Consider the following 18,771-nt stretch of genomic DNA (forward strand, 5'->3'; position numbering starts at 1 on the left):
TTGTCTGTTCTTTCGCCAGTACCACACTGTCTTGATTGCTGTAGCTTTATAGTGAATTTTGACATTGGCTCATGTCAGTCCTTCAACTTTTTTCTTCTTTGATATTATGTTGACTTTTAAAAAGCTATTGCAGTTGCGATACGGTCAGAGAAAATCTATATGATATTGCTCCCGCGCACGTTATTAATGCTTTGTTTATGCCCAAATATGTTGTCTGTTTTCATAAATGTCACTTGTGTGCTCTCAAACAAGATGTGTTCTGTTTGCTCTGGAGAGAGATCGTGTCAGTCTGTTCTTATTTTCTTTGCTCTTTTTGGAAGCTTTTAGAATTTTCTCTTCATTTCCATGGATCCTTTACAGATAATTTTTTACTTCCTTCTTTAACTTTGTGAAATTTATCTTCATTAGTTTTTGAATATTTCCTCTTCTCTGTTTTCTTGTTTTTCATCTTAGATGTCTTGGATTTCATTTATTTCAGATGTTAGATGTCTTTTTTTACCCACCATATCACACTGCTGTTCTTTTAAATATTCTCTCACTTTATTGTTTTATTGTGTTTTCTGGGAGAGTTTCTCAATGTCATTTTCCATGTCTAAATAATTTGCTGTTCTCATGTATCCACACTGCTATTTATCCCATGACTTAAGTCTTTAACAATCGTCCTTTTACACCTATTTCCTCATGAGGTTTTCCTTATGGTTTCTCATTGTCACTTCGTGCTACTAACATCTTCCCTTGTATCTTTAAGTGTATTTGTCATGCTTATGTTCCAGTATGTTCCAGTAGTTCTACTTCAAATGGTCTACGTTGCTCACTTTGTTGTATTTCTTTTTCAGTCGTTGTACTCCTCAGGTATGTAATTGTTTTGACTTGTGAGCTTTCATTCCTTGTGGCTGTTGGCTACTCTGTCTGGCATCTTGTATTAGAGAAGGGCTAACGTTTTGCTTGGGACCATCTCAGTCTGTGGCTGTTATCTCAGAATAATTATTAATAGTGTGTCCTTTTCACTCTCAGAAGTGTCCTCTCTTGGGTGCTGTATTATATAGTCACCTTTGTTGAGACCTAGGACCTAAGGTGTGTTTTTCTAAGTAAGTTTAATATGAGGGGAGGTGATGGCCCCAGGCGCAGACAGTCTCAGAAACCGTGAAACACTGTGACCACTCAACTCCTGTGGTCAGGATCTGTCACCTTTGAGCTCTTGGGGAAAGCGGCATTTGAGGAGGCATTTGAGGTTGTCACCTGGGGCTTGGGAGACGGAGGAGGTGGAGGAGTGAAGGATCAAGGATTGTTCAGCCCTTCCCTGCTTTCATCAGCTAACCTAATGCTACTCTAATTTTATCCTAGCTACATCTGGGTGGTTGCTACTTGTTTCTGCTGAGAAAGGAAAGTGATCGCTTCCAAGCAACTCAGGGGAGAGGCAAGAACGGTCCTTAAAACTTTCCCTCACACTGAGCCCCTCAAGGCTGCCACCCACTGCCCCTAATCCCAGGCTACCCACCAATTAAGAGACAGCCTTCAGGCCTCTGTCATTTCCCAGGGTTGTCACTCTTGTTATTTCTGGGGGTGCATAGTTCCTTAGGACTTCTGAAGTTTTGGGAGGAGGATGCAACATGCCGTACCATTTGGCGTCTTGATAGGAACCCATGATTTCTCTGGAAATTATCAGGGTGTGTTACTTTGATGAGAACCTTTAAGTGCATTTGAACTTTAAGATATATATACTAATGTATATTGTTGTCAGATACAGAATTAATGAAATTCGAAAGAATTTGGTGAAGAGTGCAGGCTGTCCAAAAATCAATAATATTTGTGCAATGCTGAATATTAGCATGATACTGTGAAGGTGACAGACTCAAAGTGCATTTTGCAAGTGTCTTATTTTGTAGATGAAGAAAAAGATAAATAGAGAAAAGATTACCCAAGCCAGTTTTGAGGTGAAAAGTCTTGATTTTGGATAATATAACCAGATAACGTTTTCTGAAAGGACTGTAGAGAAAAAGAAAAAGAAAAAGAATCATTGTAAACGCATGGTCTTCACGCAGGTCAGAAAATCTTTTAATCATCGTTTGGTCATCCTTGACCTTCCTACTTGTTTCTTTCCTACCAAATAACAACCAGGGACTAGGCCCTGACACTGTATGTTCATTGTTCTTGTGTATTCTCTTTCTATCTGTATCTCTGTGTTAGCTCTTACTTGGATGCACCTCCCCATCCCGACACACTCAGATCCCTCTCACGTTTCCCAAATTGATTCCAGAGTGCATGAAGGAGAAACAAAATGGTGAAGAAGGAAGGAGGTTTAATCATGAATGCTATGTCTCCCTTGTTCCCTTCATTCTCTTTCCAGTGGATACACACAGGGACACACAGACACGCACACACGCACATACAGAACCCGGAAACTGTGTCAGAGGTTCCAGTGCTGGACCCTGAAACGGATGCTTTTGTTTCTGTCGTGTTTCCTCGTGACTTTACTTTTTGTGTGCTGCAATTCTGTTGGGAAAAAGAACCTGATCATCTTCCAAAATGTCTGACTCTATTTTTTGTACATGTTTTTTACTCTATGGCAGGGTTATGGATTCTTCCCGAATGTCGTCTGGCAACAGTGACAAGATGGGGTGAGTTGACATGAGTGATCTGAGTGGTGAAAGGTACGGGGGGCATCGATGGCAACAACAGGTTTCCATAAGAGACTATAAGCTTCTGTAGGTAACTTTCTTTCCTGTTGGGCCTAGGTGGCAAAAGGAAGGAGGAGTCATAAGAGGGAGACTTCTTACTCACGGTTTGTTTGTGAGCCTTAGAAAGTAGTAGCCAAAGCTTTGAGGAAACTCTCAGAATGCCTGTGTGTAAGACTCTGCTAGAGTGGGCCAGGAGAGGAGAGAATCCTATTTGGAGCAAGGAGACGGTAGCAGTGGAGAGGGAGCAGTGGAGCTCTCAGCAGAAGAGAATGGAGCTAAACAGACCTCGGCTCCTTTCCTCAGCCTCCAGAGCTCTGCCACCATCTGAAGCTGGTGTCCCGAATGCCAAGCCACCGTCATATTGGAGGGAGCCCGTGCCTCAGACCTGCAATCATCTGAACCCTGTATGAGGAACAGAAAAGACATACATGATACATGAAGGGTCAGGATGTGGTGGAGGGTGTTGAGGATCAGGAAATTAGGAGGAGCTGGGGAAATGTGTGCCTACAACCTGGAGTTGAATTTTGAGCTAAATTCAACCTCGATGCAATTACACGTGAGAGTAAGGTTCAGTAGTGAAGAATGGTATTTCAATATCTTCATTCATTAGGCTTTTAGACCGGCCGAAGATCTTCGTTACAACTATAGAAAGCCCTATTTCTAGGGAAGATTAAAATACTAGTTTCCAAATAACTAACATCCACATAATTTTTTAGGGTTCAACCAGTTTACCACTTGAAGACTACTTGTAACTAATTGCAAACAAGAGTGTAACTCTATGAAGTCACTTGGAGTCTGATCATATATGCTTTTAATTCTTTAGAAATGACCCCGATGAACTGACAGAAATAATCTGTGATGGAACCACCAACAAAAGGTGACGTATATACTCAGAGAGAGAGAGAGAGAGAGAGAGAGAGAGAGAGTGAGTGAAATGCAGACGCGGCATTATCCATGGGAATGCGGAATATTCTGGACAGTGATTCTAAGATCTTTTCTAAAATTTCGGATCCACTGAGCTAAGTCATGTTTATCATATTCTTAGATTCACAGAATCCTTGTTCAAATAAGTTGGTCACATCACTGTCCCATGTAGGAAATCTCAAATGACATGTTGTTGCATTTCTTGGTGTTTACGTTAACATGGAACAACTCTCCAGGCTCCGTGATGATTTGTTATGAGGACCAAATAAGTGTTAAACACTTAGGATGATGTCTGGCACGTAATAAATACCATTTAAGTGCTTATTAGATGGAACAAAAGTTTTCCGTGTATTTAGTCATGTCATCTGAAAACAGCGATAATTTTCATTTTTCCTGTCCAGTCCTTATACCTCTCACTTCTTTTTCTGACGTCATTGAGCAGTGTTGGAAGGCATATGGCTCTTGGGAGGAAATAAAAGGAGGTCAGGACTGGAGAACAGGATTGAGGGAGAGAGAGGTGCGCCACAAGGATGAGGGCTGGCAGGGCCAGGTTTTGAAGGGCATTGTAGGCTCTGCTGAATGGTTTTGGCTCAATCCTAGTAGCACTGGCAAGGCAATGAGGGGTCATGCTTGAGGCTCTGCAAACAATACAAACTCCAATCGTGAACCGTAGACGTACCAACTGTAGCTTTCTAGAGAGGTAGGCTTTTCTAGAGATGCACTCCTAGACTGTGCATTCCCAGGTATGTGGACATCTTTTGGGGTGATGTCTGGGATGTGGAGAGGGTATGTTGTCTCTGCCGCTATATGGGCTTTTAAGGGCTGGAGAGTCTGTGCAGCTCGATATTCCCTCTCCCACGTGAATGCTGAGAAGAGTGAGAGCTGACCACAAAACAGGGAGCCGACTCCAGACAGAGTGTGGAGAGACCCAGTGAAGATAGCCCTTTGAGTCTTTAGTCAGGAGGTTGACAGAGCCAATCAAGACATAGACTCAATAAGGGGCATTGTTCTAAATGCACTTTCAAGTTTCCTTGGTAGAATAGGTTGGATGTAGGATGAGTTGAGACAGACAATTTTTGGTTTTTCAACGTCAGCCTTTTTGTACTATCTCCTTTTTTCCCCAATCTCATTTTCACCAGAACAAGCACCAGGAGAGCTATTTTTGAAACACTTTTTCCATTGTAAGAATTCGAAACTTATGCAGATTTCTAAATTGTGGTAAATGCATGTAACCTAAAATTGATCATCTTCAGCATTTTTAAGTGTGCCATTCTGTAGCGTTAGGTACCTTCATATTGTTGTGCAGCCAACCTGCAGAACTCTTCTCGTCTTGCAAAACTGAAACTCTGTACACATTAAACTACTCTCCCCGTTGCCCCTTTCCCAAGCTCTTGGCAACCACCATTCTACCTTCTGTCTCTGTGAGTTTGACTACTCTAGGTATGTCATGTCAGTGGAATCATGCAAAATTTGTCTTCTTGTGCCTAGTTATTTCATTTAGCACAATGCCCTCAAAGTCAATCCATGTTGCAGCATGTGTCAGAATTTCATTTCTTTTTAAGACTGAACAATATTCCAACACATACAGAAATTTCTCGCACATGGTTCCAAAAGCTCCAGTATACCCTTTACTTACATTTCCAATTGTTAACATTTTGTCACATTTCCTTTGTTATTCCCATCATATGGATATGTAGGTATATAGACATAAATCTATCTATCTATCTATCTATCGATCGATCTATAGATATATATAGAAAGAGAGAGAGAGAAAGAAAATACGTTTAGATATAGATATACACATAGAAAGAGCTCTCTCTCTCAATATATCTGTATCTAGATCTGATTTTTATGTGAGTTGAGGCAGAAGATGTTTGATAGACACACACGTGACACACACCTTCCTACACACTTAGGCTCTATTCCTGAATCATTAGAGAGAAAATGCAGACCACATACCCTTTACTCCTGAATATTTCAGTTTTATTTTTCTACCTTCGGGGACTCCTAACCACAGCACAGTGATCAAAATCAGAAAATTTTCACTTCCGTAACCATAATACGATTACCAGAATTGGAAAATGAAAGCCATAATAGAATATTATCTGATTTATGGTTTACATTGCGACTCACTCTTGGTGTCATACATTCTATGGGTTTGGATGAAAGTAGAATGACATGAATCTGTCATTAGAGTTTCATAACGATGGAGTATTTTCACTGCCCTAAAAGTCCTTTGTGCTCCGCCCATTCATCCTTCTCCCCGCCAACTCCTGGCAGCCACCGATCTCTTCCTGTCGCCCCAATTTTGCCACGTCCAGAATGTCATATAGTTGGCCTCGTACAGTATGCAACCTTTTCAGATTGGCTTCTTTCACAAAGTAACATGCATGTAAGGTTTCTTTTCACAGCTTGATAGCTCGTTGCTTTTTAGCGCTGAATAATATGCCGTTGACTAGATGTACCACGGTTTGTTCATCCGTTCATCTGGTGCAGGACATCTTGGTTGCTTCCGCTTTTTGGCGATTACGAGTAAAGCTGCTATCAGCATTTGTGTGCAGGTTTTCATCTGCGTGTAAGTTTTGAACTCCTTGGGGTAAATACCAAGGCGCGTATGTTAAGCTGGATCGTACCTTAAGGGTTATGCTTGGTTTTGTAAGAAACCCCTAAACTGCCTTCCAGAGTGGCTGTTCCGTTTTGCCTTGCCACCCATACTGAATGAGTGTCTCCATTGCTCCACATGCTTGTCAGCAATTGCTGTTGTTAGTGTTCCATATTTTGACTATTCTAACAGGTGTGTAGTGGTATCTCATTGTTGTTCAATTTGCATTTCCCTGGAGCCATATGATGTGGAGCATCGTCTCGTACTCTTAGTTGCCATTTTTATGTCTTCTTTGGCCAGATGTCTGTTAAGTTGTTTGCCCCATTTTTTAATCTGGTTGTGTGTGTTCTTGTTGTTTAGTTTTAAGATTTCTTTGCGTATTTGTATATTTGTTATTCCTTTATCAACTGTGCCTTTTGCAAATGTTTTCTCCCAGTCTGTGGCTTGTGTTTTTATCCCTTGACATTGTGTCTTGAGGAGCAGCAGTTTAAAATGTTAATGAAGTCCAGCTTATCAGTTATTCCTTTCATGATCTTGATTTTGCTGTCACATCTAGAAAGTCATGTTTCTAAAGAGGTCATCTCGGTTTTCTTCCGTGTTATTGTCTTCTAGGAATTCTAGAGTTTTGCTTTTTACATGTGGGTCTATAATGCGTTTTGATTTCCGTTTTGTAAAGGTGTAAAGGTCCATGTGCACGTTCATTGTCTCGCACGTGGATGTCCAGTTCTTCCAGCACCATTCGTTGATAAGACTGTCTTTGCTCCATTGTATGGTCTGTGCTCCTTTGTCAAAGAACGGTGGAGTATGTTAACGGGCATCTATTTCTAGGCTCTCTGTTCTGCTCCTTTGGTCCATTTGTCTGTTCTTTCGCCAGTACCACACTGTCTTGATTGCTGTAGCTTTATAGTGAATTTTGACATTGGCTCATGTCAGTCTTTCAACTTTTTTCTTCTTTGATATTATGTTGACTCTTAAAAAGCTATTGCAGTTGCGATACGGTCAGAGAAAATCTATATGATATTGCTCCCGCGCACGTTATTAATGCTTTGTTTATGCCCAAATATGTTGTCTGTTTTCATAAATGTCACTTGTGTGCTCTCAAACAAGATGTGTTCTGTTTGCTCTGGAGAGAGATCGTGTCAGTCTGTTCTTATTTTCTTTGCTCTTTTTGGAAGCTTTTAGAATTTTCTCTTCATTTCCATGGATCCTTTACAGATAATTTTTTACTTCCTTCTTTAACTTTGTGAAATTTATCTTCATTAGTTTTTGAATATTTCCTCTTCTCTGTTTTCTTGTTTTTCATCTTAGATGTCTTGGATTTCATTTATTTCAGATGTTAGATGTCTTTTTTTACCCACCATATCACACTGCTGTTCTTTTAAATATTCTCTCACTTTATTGTTTTATTGTGTTTTCTGGGAGAGTTTCTCAATGTCATTTTCCATGTCTAAATAATTTGCTGTTCTCATGTATCCACACTGCTATTTATCCCATGACTTAAGTCTTTAACAATCGTCCTTTTACACCTATTTCCTCATGAGGTTTTCCTTATGGTTTCTCATTGTCACTTCGTGCTACTAACATCTTCCCTTGTATCTTTAAGTGTATTTGTCATGCTTATGTTCCAGTATGTTCCAGTAGTTCTACTTCAAATGGTCTATGTTGCTCACTTTGTTGTATTTCTTTTTCAGTCGTTGTACTCCTCAGGTATGTAATTGTTTTGACTTGTGAGCTTTCATTCCTTGTGGCTGTTGGCTACTCTGTCTGGCATCTTGTATTAGAGAAGGGCTAACGTTTTGCTTGGGACCATCTCAGTCTGTGGCTGTTATCTCAGAATAATTATTAATAGTGTGTCCTTTTCACTCTCAGAAGTGTCCTCTCTTGGGTGCTGTATTATATAGTCACCTTTGTTGAGACCTAGGACCTAAGGTGTGTTTTTCTAAGTAAGTTTAATATGAGGGGAGGTGATGGCCCCAGGCGCAGACAGTCTCAGAAACCGTGAAACACTGTGACCACTCAACTCCTGTGGTCAGGATCTGTCACCTTTGAGCTCTTGGGGAAAGCGGCATTTGAGGAGGCATTTGAGGTTGTCACCTGGGGCTTGGGAGACGGAGGAGGTGGAGGAGTGAAGGATCAAGGATTGTTCAGCCCTTCCCTGCTTTCATCAGCTAACCTAATGCTACTCTAATTTTATCCTAGCTACATCTGGGTGGTTGCTACTTGTTTCTGCTGAGAAAGGAAAGTGATCGCTTCCAAGCAACTCAGGGGAGAGGCAAGAACGGTCCTTAAAACTTTCCCTCACACTGAGCCCCTCAAGGCTACCACCCACTGCCCCTAATCCCAGGCTACCCACCAATTAAGAGACAGCCTTCAGGCCTCTGTCATTTCCCAGGGTTGTCACTCTTGTTATTTCTGGGGGTGCATAGTTCCTTAGGACTTCTGAAGTTTTGGGAGGAGGATGCAACATGCCGTACCATTTGGCGTCTTGATAGGAACCCATGATTTCTCTGGAAATTATCAGGGTGTGTTACTTTGATGAGAACCTTTAAGTGCATTTGAACTTTAAGAGATATATACTAATGTATATTGTTGTCAGATACAGAATTAATGAAATTCGAAAGAATTTGGTGAAGAGTGCAGGCTGTCCAAAAATCAATAATATTTGTGCAATGCTGAATATTAGCATGATACTGTGAAGGTGACAGACTCAAAGTGCATTTTGCAAGTGTCTTATTTTGTAGATGAAGAAAAAGATAAATAGAGAAAAGATTACCCAAGCCAGTTTTGAGGTGAAAAGTCTTGATTTTGGATAATATAACCAGATAACGTTTTCTGAAAGGACTGTAGAGAAAAAGAAAAAGAAAAAGAATCATTGTAAACGCATGGTCTTCACGCAGGTCAGAAAATCTTTTAATCATCGTTTGGTCATCCTTGACCTTCCTACTTGTTTCTTTCCTACCAAATAACAACCAGGGACTAGGCCCTGACACTGTGTGTTCATTGTTCTTGTGTATTCTCTTTCTATCTATATCTCTGTGTTAGCTCTTACTTGGATGGGCCTCCCCATCCCGACACACTCAGATCCCTCTCACGTTTCCCAAATTGATTCCAGAGTGCATGAAGGAGAAACAAAATGGTGAAGAAGGAAGGAGGTTTAATCATGAATGCTATGTCTCCCTTGTTCCCTTCATTCTCTTTCCAGTGGATACACACAGGGACACACAGACACGCACACACGCACATACAGAACCCGGAAACTGTGTCAGAGGTTCCAGTGCTGGACCCTGAAACGGATGCTTTTGTTTCTGTCGCGTTTCCTCGTGACTTTACTTTTTGTGTGCTGCAATTCTGTTGGGAAAAAGAACCTGATTATCTTCCAAAATGTCTGACTCTATTTTTTGTACATGTTTTTTACTCTATGGCAGGGTTATGGATTCTTCCCGAATGTCGTCTGGCAACAGTGACAAGATGGGGTGAGTTGACATGAGTGATCTGAGTGGTGAAAGGTACGGGGGGCATCGATGGCAACAACAGGTTTCCATAAGAGACTATAAGCTTCTGTAGGTAACTTTCTTTCCTGTTGGGCCTAGGTGGCAAAAGGAAGGAGGAGTCATAAGAGGGAGACTTCTTACTCACGGTTTGTTTGTGAGCCTTAGAAAGTAGTAGCCAAAGCTTTGAGGAAACTCTCAGAATGCCTGTGTGTAAGACTCTGCTAGAGTGGGCCAGGAGAGGAGAGAATCCTATTTGGAGCAAGGAGACGGTAGCAGTGGAGAGGGAGCAGTGGAGCTCTCAGCAGAAGAGAATGGAGCTAAACAGACCTCGGCTCCTTTCCTCAGCCTCCAGAGCTCTGCCACCATCTGAAGCTGGTGTCCTGAATGCCAAGCCACCGTCATATTGGAGGGAGCCCGTGCCTCAGACCTGCAATCATCTGAACCCTGTATGAGGAACAGAAAAGACATACATGATACATGAAGGGTCAGGATGTGGTGGAGGGTGTTGAGGATCAGGAAATTAGGAGGAGCTGGGGAAATGTGTGCCTACAACCTGGAGTTGAATTTTGAGCTAAATTCAACCTCGATGCAATTACACGTGAGAGTAAGGTTCAGTAGTGAAGAATGGTATTTCAATATCTTCATTCATTAGGCTTTTAGACCGGCCGAAGATCTTCGTTACAACTATAGAAAGCCCTATTTCTAGGGAAGATTAAAATACTAGTTTCCAAATAACTAACATCCACATAATTTTTTAGGGTTCAACCAGTTTACCACTTGAAGACTACTTGTAACTAATTGCAAACAAGAGTGTAACTCTATGAAGTCACTTGGAGTCTGATCATATATGCTTTTAATTCTTTAGAAATGACCCCGATGAACTGACAGAAATAATCTGTGATGGAACCACCAACAAAAGGTGACGTATATACTCAGAGAGAGAGACAGAGAGAGAGAGAGTGAGTGAAATGCAGACGCGGCATTATCCATGGGAATGCGGAATATTCTGGTCAATGATTCTAAGATCTTTTCTAAAATTTCGGATCCACTGAGCTAAGTCATGTTTATCATATTCTTAGATTCACAGAATGCTTGTTCAAATAAGTTGGTCACATCACTGTCCCATGTAGGAAATCTCAAATGACATGTTGTTGCATTTCTTGGTGTTTACGTTAACATGGAACAACTCTCCAGGCTCCGTGATGATTTGTTATGAGGACCAAATAAGTGTTAAACACTTAGGACGATGTCTGGCACGTAATAAATACCATTTAAGTGCTTATTAGATGGAACAAAAGTTTTCCGTGTACTTAGTCATGTCATCTGAAAACAGCGATAATTTTCATTTTTCCTGTCCAGTCCTTATACCTCTCACTTCTTTTTCTGACGTCATTGAGCAGTGTTGGAAGGCATATGGCTCTTGGGAGGAAATAAAAGGAGGTCAGGACTGGAGAACAGGATTGAGGGAGAGAGAGGTGCGCCGCAAGGATGAGGGCTGGCAGGGCCAGGTTTTGAAGGGCATTGTAGGCTCTGCTGAATGGTTTTGGCTCAATCCTAGTAGCACTGGCAAGGCAATGAGGGGTCATGCTTGAGGCTCTGCAAACAATACAAACTCCAATCGTGAACCGTAGACGTACCAACTGTAGCTTTCTAGAGAGGTAGGCTTTTCTAGAGATGCACTCCTAGACTGTGCATTCCCAGGTATGTGGACATCTTTTGGGGTGATGTCTGGGATGTGGAGAGGGTATGTTGTCTCTGCCTCTATATGGGCTTTTAAGGGCTGCAGAGTCTGTGCAGCTCGATATTCCCTCTCCCACGTGAATGCTGAGAAGAGTGAGAGCTGACCACAAAACAGGGAGCCGACTCCAGACAGAGTGTGGAGAGACCCAGTGAAGATAGCCCTTTGAGTCTTTAGTCAGGAGGTTGACAGAGCCAATCAAGACATAGACTCAATAAGGGGCGTTGTTCTAAATGCACTTTCAAGTTTCCTTGGTAGAATAGGTTGGATGTAGGATGAGTTGAGACAGACAATTTTTGGTTTTTCAACGTCAGCTTTTTTGTACTATCTCCTTTTTTCCCCAATCTCATTTTCACCAGAACAAGCACCAGGAGAGCTATTTTTGAAACACTTTTTCCATTGTAAGAATTCGAAACTTATGCAGATTTCTAAATTGTGGTAAATGCATGTAACCTAAAATTGATCATCTTCAGCATTTTTAAGTGTGCCATTCTGTAGCGTTAGGTACCTTCATATTGTTGTGCAGCCAACCTGCAGAACTCTTCTCGTCTTGCAAAACTGAAACTCTGTACACATTAAACTACTCTCCCCGTTGCCCCTTTCCCAAGCTCTTGGCAACCACCATTCTACCTTCTGTCTCTGTGAGTTTGACTACTCTAGGTATGTCATGTCAGTGGAATCATGCAAAATTTGTCTTCTTGTGCCTAGTTATTTCATTTAGCACAATGCCCTCAAAGTCAATCCATGTTGCAGCATGTGTCAGAATTTCATTTCTTTTTAAGACTGAACAATATTCCAACACATACAGAAATTTCTCGCACATGGTTCCAAAAGCTCCAGTATACCCTTTACTTACATTTCCAATTGTTAACATTTTGTCACATTTCCTTTGTTATTCCCATCATATGGATATGTAGGTATATAGACATAAATCTATCTATCTATCGATCGATCGATCTATAGATATATATAGAAAGAGAGAGAGAGAAAGAAAACACGTTTAGATATAGATATACACATAGAAAGAGCTCTCTCTCTCAATATATCTGTATCTAGATCTGATTTTTATGTGAGTTGAGGCAGAAGATGTTTGATAGACACACACGTGACACACACCTTCCTACACACTTAGGCTCTATTCCTGAATCATTAGAGAGAAAATGCAGACCACATACCCTTTACTCCTGAATATTTCAGTTTTATTTTTCTACCTTCAGGGACACCTAACCACAGCACAGTGATCAAAATCAGAAAATTTTCACTTCCGTAACCATAATACGATTACCAGAATTGGAAAATGAAAGCCATAATAGAAAATTATCTGATTTATGGTTTACATTGCGACTCACTCCTGGTGTCATACATTCTATGGGTTTGGATAAAAGTAGAATGACATGAATCTGTCATTAGAGTTTCATAACGATGGAGTATTTTCACTGCCCTAAAAATCCTTTGTGCTCCGCCCATTCATCCTTCTCCCCGCCAACTCCTGGCAGCCACCGATCTCTTCCTGTCGCCCCAATTTTGCCACTTCCAGAATGTCATATAGTTGGCCTCGTACAGTATGCAACCTTTTCAGATTGGCTTCTTTCACAAAGTAACATCCATGTAAGGTTTCTTTTCACAGCTTGATAGCTCGTTGCTTTTTAGCGCTGAATAATATGCCGTTGACTAGATGTACCACGGTTTGTTCATCCGTTCATCTGGTGCAGGACATCTTGGTTGCTTCCGCTTTTTGGCGATTACGAGTAAAGCTGCTATCAGCATTTGTGTGCAGGTTTTCATCTGCGTGTAAGTTTTGAACTCCTTGGGGTAAATACCAAGGAGCGTATGTTAAGCTGGATCGTACCTTAAGGGTTATGCTTGGTTTTGTAAGAAACCCCTAAACTGCCTTCCAGAGTGGCTGTTCCGTTTTGCCTTGCCACCCATACTGAATGAGTGTCTCCATTGCTCCACATGCTTGTCAGCAATTGCTGTTGTTAGTGTTCCATATTTTGACTATTCTAACAGGTGTGTAGTGGTATCTCATTGTTGTTCAATTTGCATTTCCCTGGAGCCATATGATGTGGAGCATCGTCTCGTACTCTTAGTTGCCATTTTTATGTCTTCTTTGGCCAGATGTCTGTTAAGTTGTTTGCCCCATTTTTTAATCTGGTTGTGTGTGTTCTTGTTGTTTAGTTTTAAGATTTCTTTGCGTATTTGTATATTTGTTATTCCTTTATCAACTGTGCCTTTTGCAAATGTTTTCTCCCAGTCTGTGGCTTGTGTTTTTATCCTCTTGACATTGTGTCTTGTGGAGCAGCAGTTTAAAATGTTAATGAAGTCCAGCTTATCAGTTATTCCTTTCATGATCTTGATTTTGCTGTCACATCTAGAAAGTCATGTTTCTAAAGAGGTCATCTCGGTTTTCTTCCGTGTTATTGTCTTCTAGGAATTCTAGAGTTTTGCTTTTTACATGTGGGTCTATAATGCATTTTGATTTCCGTTTTGTAAAGGTGTAAAGGTCCATGTGCACGTTCATTGTCTCGCACGTGGATGTCCAGTTCTTCCAGCACCATTCGTTGAAAAGACTGTCTTTGCTCCATTGTATGGTCTGTGCTCCTTTGTCAAAGAACGGTGGAGTATGTTAACGGGCATCTATTTCTAGGCTCTCTGTTCTGCTCCTTTGGTCCGTTTGTCTGTTCTTTCACCAGTACCACACTGTCTTGATTGCTGTAGCTTTATAGTGAATTTTGACATTGGCTCATGTCAGTCCTTCAACTTTTTTCTTCTTTGATATTATGTTGACTTTTAAAAAGCTATTGCAGTTGCGATACGGTCAGAGAAAATCTATATGATATTGCTCCCGCGCACGTTATTAATGCTTTGTTTATGTCCAAATATGTTGTCTGTTTTCATAAATGTCACTTGTGTGCTCTCAAACAAGATGTGTTCTGTTTGCTCTAGAGAGAGATCGTGTCAGTCTGTTCCTATTTTCTTTGCTCTTTGTGGAAGCTTTTAGAATTTTCTCTTCATTTCCATGGATCCTTTACAGATAATTTTTTACTTCCTTATTTAACTTTGTGAAATTTATCTTCATTAGTTTTTGAATATTTCGTCTTCTCTGTTTTCTTTTTTTTCCATCTTAGATGTCTTGGATTTCATTTATTTCAGATGTTAGATGTCTTTTTTTACCCACCATATCACACTGCTGTTCTTTTAAATATTCTCTCACTTTATTGTTTTATTGTGTTTTCTGGGAGAGTTTCTCAATGTCATTTTCCATGTCTAAATAATTTGCTGTTCTCATGTATCCACACTGCTGTTTTTCCCATGACTTAAGTCTTTAACAATCGTCCTTTTACACCTATTTCCTCATGAGGTTTTCCTTATGGTTTCTCATTGTCACTTCGTGCTACTAACATCTTCCCTTGTATCTTTAAGTGTATTTGTCATGCTTATGTTCCAGTATGTTCCAGTAGTTCTACTTCAAATGGTCTACGTTGCTCACTTTGTTGTATTTCTTTTTCAGTCGTTGTACTCCTCAGGTATGTAATTGTTTTGACTTGTGAGCTTTCATTCCTTGTGGCTGTTGGCTACTCTGTCTGGCATCTTGTATTAGAGAAGGGCTAACGTTTTGCTTGGGACCATCTCAGTCTGTGGCTGTTATCTCAGAATAATTATTAATAGTGTGTCCTTTTCACTCTCAGAAGTGTCCTCTCTTGGGTGCTGTATTATATAGTCACCTTTGTTGAGACCTAGGACCTAAGGTGTGTTTTTCTAAGTAAGTTTAATATGAGGGGAGGTGATGGCCCCAGGCGCAGACAGTCTCAGAAACCGTGAAACACTGTGACCACTCAACTCCTGTGGTCAGGATCTGTCACCTTTGAGCTCTTGGGGAAAGCGGCATTTGAGGAGGCATTTGAGGTTGTCACCTGGGGCTTGGGAGACGGAGGAGGTGGAGGAGTGAAGGATCAAGGATTGTTCAGCCCTTCCCTGCTTTCATCAGCTAACCTAATGCTACTCTAATTTTATCCTAGCTACATCTGGGTGGTTGCTACTTGTTTCTGCTGAGAAAGGAAAGTGATCGCTTCCAAGCAACTCAGGGGAGAGGCAAGAACGGTCCTTAAAATTTTCCCTCACACTGAGCCCCTCAAGGCTGCCACCCACTGCCCCTAATCCCAGGCTACCCACCAATTAAGAGACAGCCTTCAGGCCTCTGTCATTTCCCAGGGTTGTCACTCTTGTTATTTCTGGGGGTGCATAGTTCCTTAGGACTTCTGAAGTTTTGGGAGGAGGATGCAACATGCCGTACCATTTGGCGTCTTGATAGGAACCCATGATTTCTCTGGAAATTATCAGGGTGCGTTACTTTGATGAGAACCTTTAAGTGTATTTGAACTTTAAGATATATATACTAATGTATATTGTTGCCAGATACAGAATTAATGAAATTTGAAAGAATTTGGTGAAGAGTGCAGGCTGTCCAAAAATCAATAATATTTGTGCAATGCTGAATATTAGCATGATACTGTGAAGGTGACAGACTCAAAGTGCATTTTGCAAGTGTCTTATTTTGTAGATGAAGAAAAAGATAAATAGAGAAAAGATTACCCAAGCCAGTTTTGAGGTGAAAAGTCTTGATTTTGGATAATATAACCAGATAACGTTTTCTGAGAGGACTGTAGAGAAAAAGAAAAAGAAAAAGAATCATTGTAAACGCATGGTCTTCACGCAGGTCAGAAAATCTTTTAATCATCATTTGGTCATCCTTCACCTTCCTACTTGTTTCTTTCCTACCAAATAACAACCAGGGACTAGGCCCTGACACTGTGTGTTCATTGTTCTTGTGTATTCTCTTTCTATCTATATCTCTGTGTTAGCTCTTACTTGGATGCGCCTCCCCATCCCGACACACTCAGATCCCTCTCACGTTTCCCAAATTGATTCCAGAGTGCATGAAGGAGAAACAAAATGGTGAAGAAGGAAGGAGGTTTAATCATGAATGCTATGTCTCCCTTGTTCCCTTCATTCTCTTTCCAGTGGATACACACAGGGACACACAGACACGCACACACGCACATACAGAACCCGGAAACTGTGTCAGAGGTTCCAGTGCTGGACCCTGAAACGGATGCTTTTGTTTCTGTCATGTTTCCTCGTGACTTTACTTTTTGTGTGCTGCAATTCTGTTGGGAGAAAGAACCTGATCATCTTCCAAAATGTCTGACTCTATTTTTTGTACATGTTTTTTACTCTATGGCAGGGTTATGGATTCTTCCCGAATGTCGTCTGGCAACAGTGACAAGATGGGGTGAGTTGACATGAGTGATCTGAGTGGTGAAAGGTACGGGGGGCATCGATGGCAACAACAGGTTTCCATAAGAGACTATAAGCTTCTGTAGGTAACTTTCTTTCCTGTTGGGCCTAGGTGGCAAAAGGAAGGAGGAGTCATAAGAGGGAGACTTCTTACTCACGGTTTGTTTGTGAGCCTTAGAAAGTAGTAGCCAAAGCTTTGAGGAAACTCTCAGAATGCCTGTGTGTAAGACTCTGCTAGAGTGGGCCAGGAGAGGAGAGAATCCTATTTGGAGCAAGGAGACGGTAGCAGTGGAGAGGGAGCAGTGGAGCTCTCAGCAGAAGAGAATGGAGCTAAACAGACCTCGGCTCCTTTCCTCAGCCTCCAGAGCTCTGCCACCATCTGAAGCTGGTGTCCCGAATGCCAAGCCACCGTCATATTGGAGGGAGCCCGTGCCTCAGACCTGCAATCATCTGAACCCTGTATGAGGAACAGAAAAGACATACATGATACATGAAGGGTCAGGATGTGGTGGAGGGTGTTGAGGATCAGGAAATTAGGAGGAGCTGGGGAAATGTGTGCCTACAACCTGGAGTTGAATTTTGAGCTAAATTCAACCTCGATGTAATTACACGTGAGAGTAAGGTTCAGTAGTGAAGAATTGTATTTCAATATCTTCATTCATTAGGCTTTTTGACCGGCCGAAGATCTTCGTTACAACTATAGAAAGCCCTATTTCTAGGGAAGATTAAAATACTAGTTTCCAAATAACTAACATCCACATAATTTTTTAGGGTTCAACCAGTTTACCACTTGAAGACTACTTGTAACTAATTGCAAACAAGAGTGTAACTCTATGAAGTCACTTGGAGTCTGATCATATATGCTTTTAATTCTTTAGAAATGACCCCGATGAACTGACAGAAATAATCTGTGATGGAACCACCAACAAAAGGTGACGTATATACTCAGAGAGAGAGAGAGAGAGAGAGAGAGTGAGTGAAATGCAGACGCGGCATTATCCATGGGAATGCGGAATATTCTGGACAATGATTCTAAGATCTTTTCTAAAATTTCGGATCCACTGAGCTAAGTCATGTTTATCATATTCTTAGATTCACAGAATGCTTGTTCAAATAAGTTGGTCACATCACTGTCCCATGTAGGAAATCTCAAATGACATGTTGTTGCATTTCTTGGTGTTTACGTTAACATGGAACAACTCTCCAGGCTCCGTGATGATTTGTTATGAGGACCAAATAAGTGTTAAACACTTAGGACGATGTCTGGCACGTAATAAATACCATTTAAGTGCTTATTAGATGGAACAAAAGTTTTCCGTGTACTTAGTCATGTCATCTGAAAACAGCGATAATTTTCATTTTTCCTGTCCAGTCCTTATACCTCTCACTTCTTTTTCTGACGTCATTGAGCAGTGTTGGAAGGCATATGGCTCTTGGGAGGAAATAAAAGGAGGTCAGGACTGGAGAACAGGATTCAGGGAGAGAGAGGTGCGCCACAAGGATGAGGGCTGGCAGGGCCAGGTTTTGAAGGGCATTGTAGGCTCTGCTGAATGGTTCTGGCTCAATCCTAGTAGCACTGGCAAGGCAATGAGGGGTCATGCTTGAGGCTCTGCAAACAATACAAACTCCAATCGTGAACCGTAGACGTACCAACTGTAGCTTTCTAGAGAGGTAGGCTTTTCTAGAGATGCACTCCTAGACTGTGCATTCCCAGGTATGTGGACATCTTTTGGGGTGATGTCTGGGATGTGGAGAGGGTATGTTGTCTCTGCCGCTATATGGGCTTTTAAGGGCTGGAGAGTCTGTGCAGCTCGATATTCCCTCTCCCACGTGAATGCTGAGAAGAGTGAGAGCTGACCACAAAACAGGGAGCCGACTCCAGACAGAGTGTGGAGAGACCCAGTGAAGATAGCCCTTTGAGTCTTTAGTCAGGAGGTTGACAGAGCCAATCAAGACATAGACTCAATAAGGGGCATTGTTCTAAATGCACTTTCAAGTTTCCTTGGTAGAATAGGTTGGATGTAGGATGAGTTGAGACAG

General features: G+C 41.3%; 1 protein-coding gene across 1 annotated transcript in view; it reads left to right on the forward strand.

Moving 5' to 3' along the window:
- LOC138918352 (phosphatidylinositol 3,4,5-trisphosphate 3-phosphatase TPTE2-like) overlaps window positions 1–18,771 on the forward strand; it is a 367,155-nt gene that overhangs the window by 28,082 nt on the left and 320,302 nt on the right. Inside the window, exons 7-12 of the mRNA XM_070239587.1 lie at window positions 2,571–2,618; window positions 3,502–3,555; window positions 9,630–9,677; window positions 10,561–10,614; window positions 16,679–16,726; window positions 17,610–17,663. Coding sequence (XP_070095688.1) covers window positions 2,571–2,618; window positions 3,502–3,555; window positions 9,630–9,677; window positions 10,561–10,614; window positions 16,679–16,726; window positions 17,610–17,663 — 306 coding nt within the window. The remainder of the gene's footprint in view (window positions 1–2,570; window positions 2,619–3,501; window positions 3,556–9,629; window positions 9,678–10,560; window positions 10,615–16,678; window positions 16,727–17,609; window positions 17,664–18,771) is intronic.

This window comes from Equus caballus, chromosome 17 (genome assembly GCF_041296265.1).
Source record: "Equus caballus isolate H_3958 breed thoroughbred chromosome 17, TB-T2T, whole genome shotgun sequence".
NCBI classification, from domain to species: domain Eukaryota; kingdom Metazoa; phylum Chordata; class Mammalia; order Perissodactyla; family Equidae; genus Equus; species Equus caballus.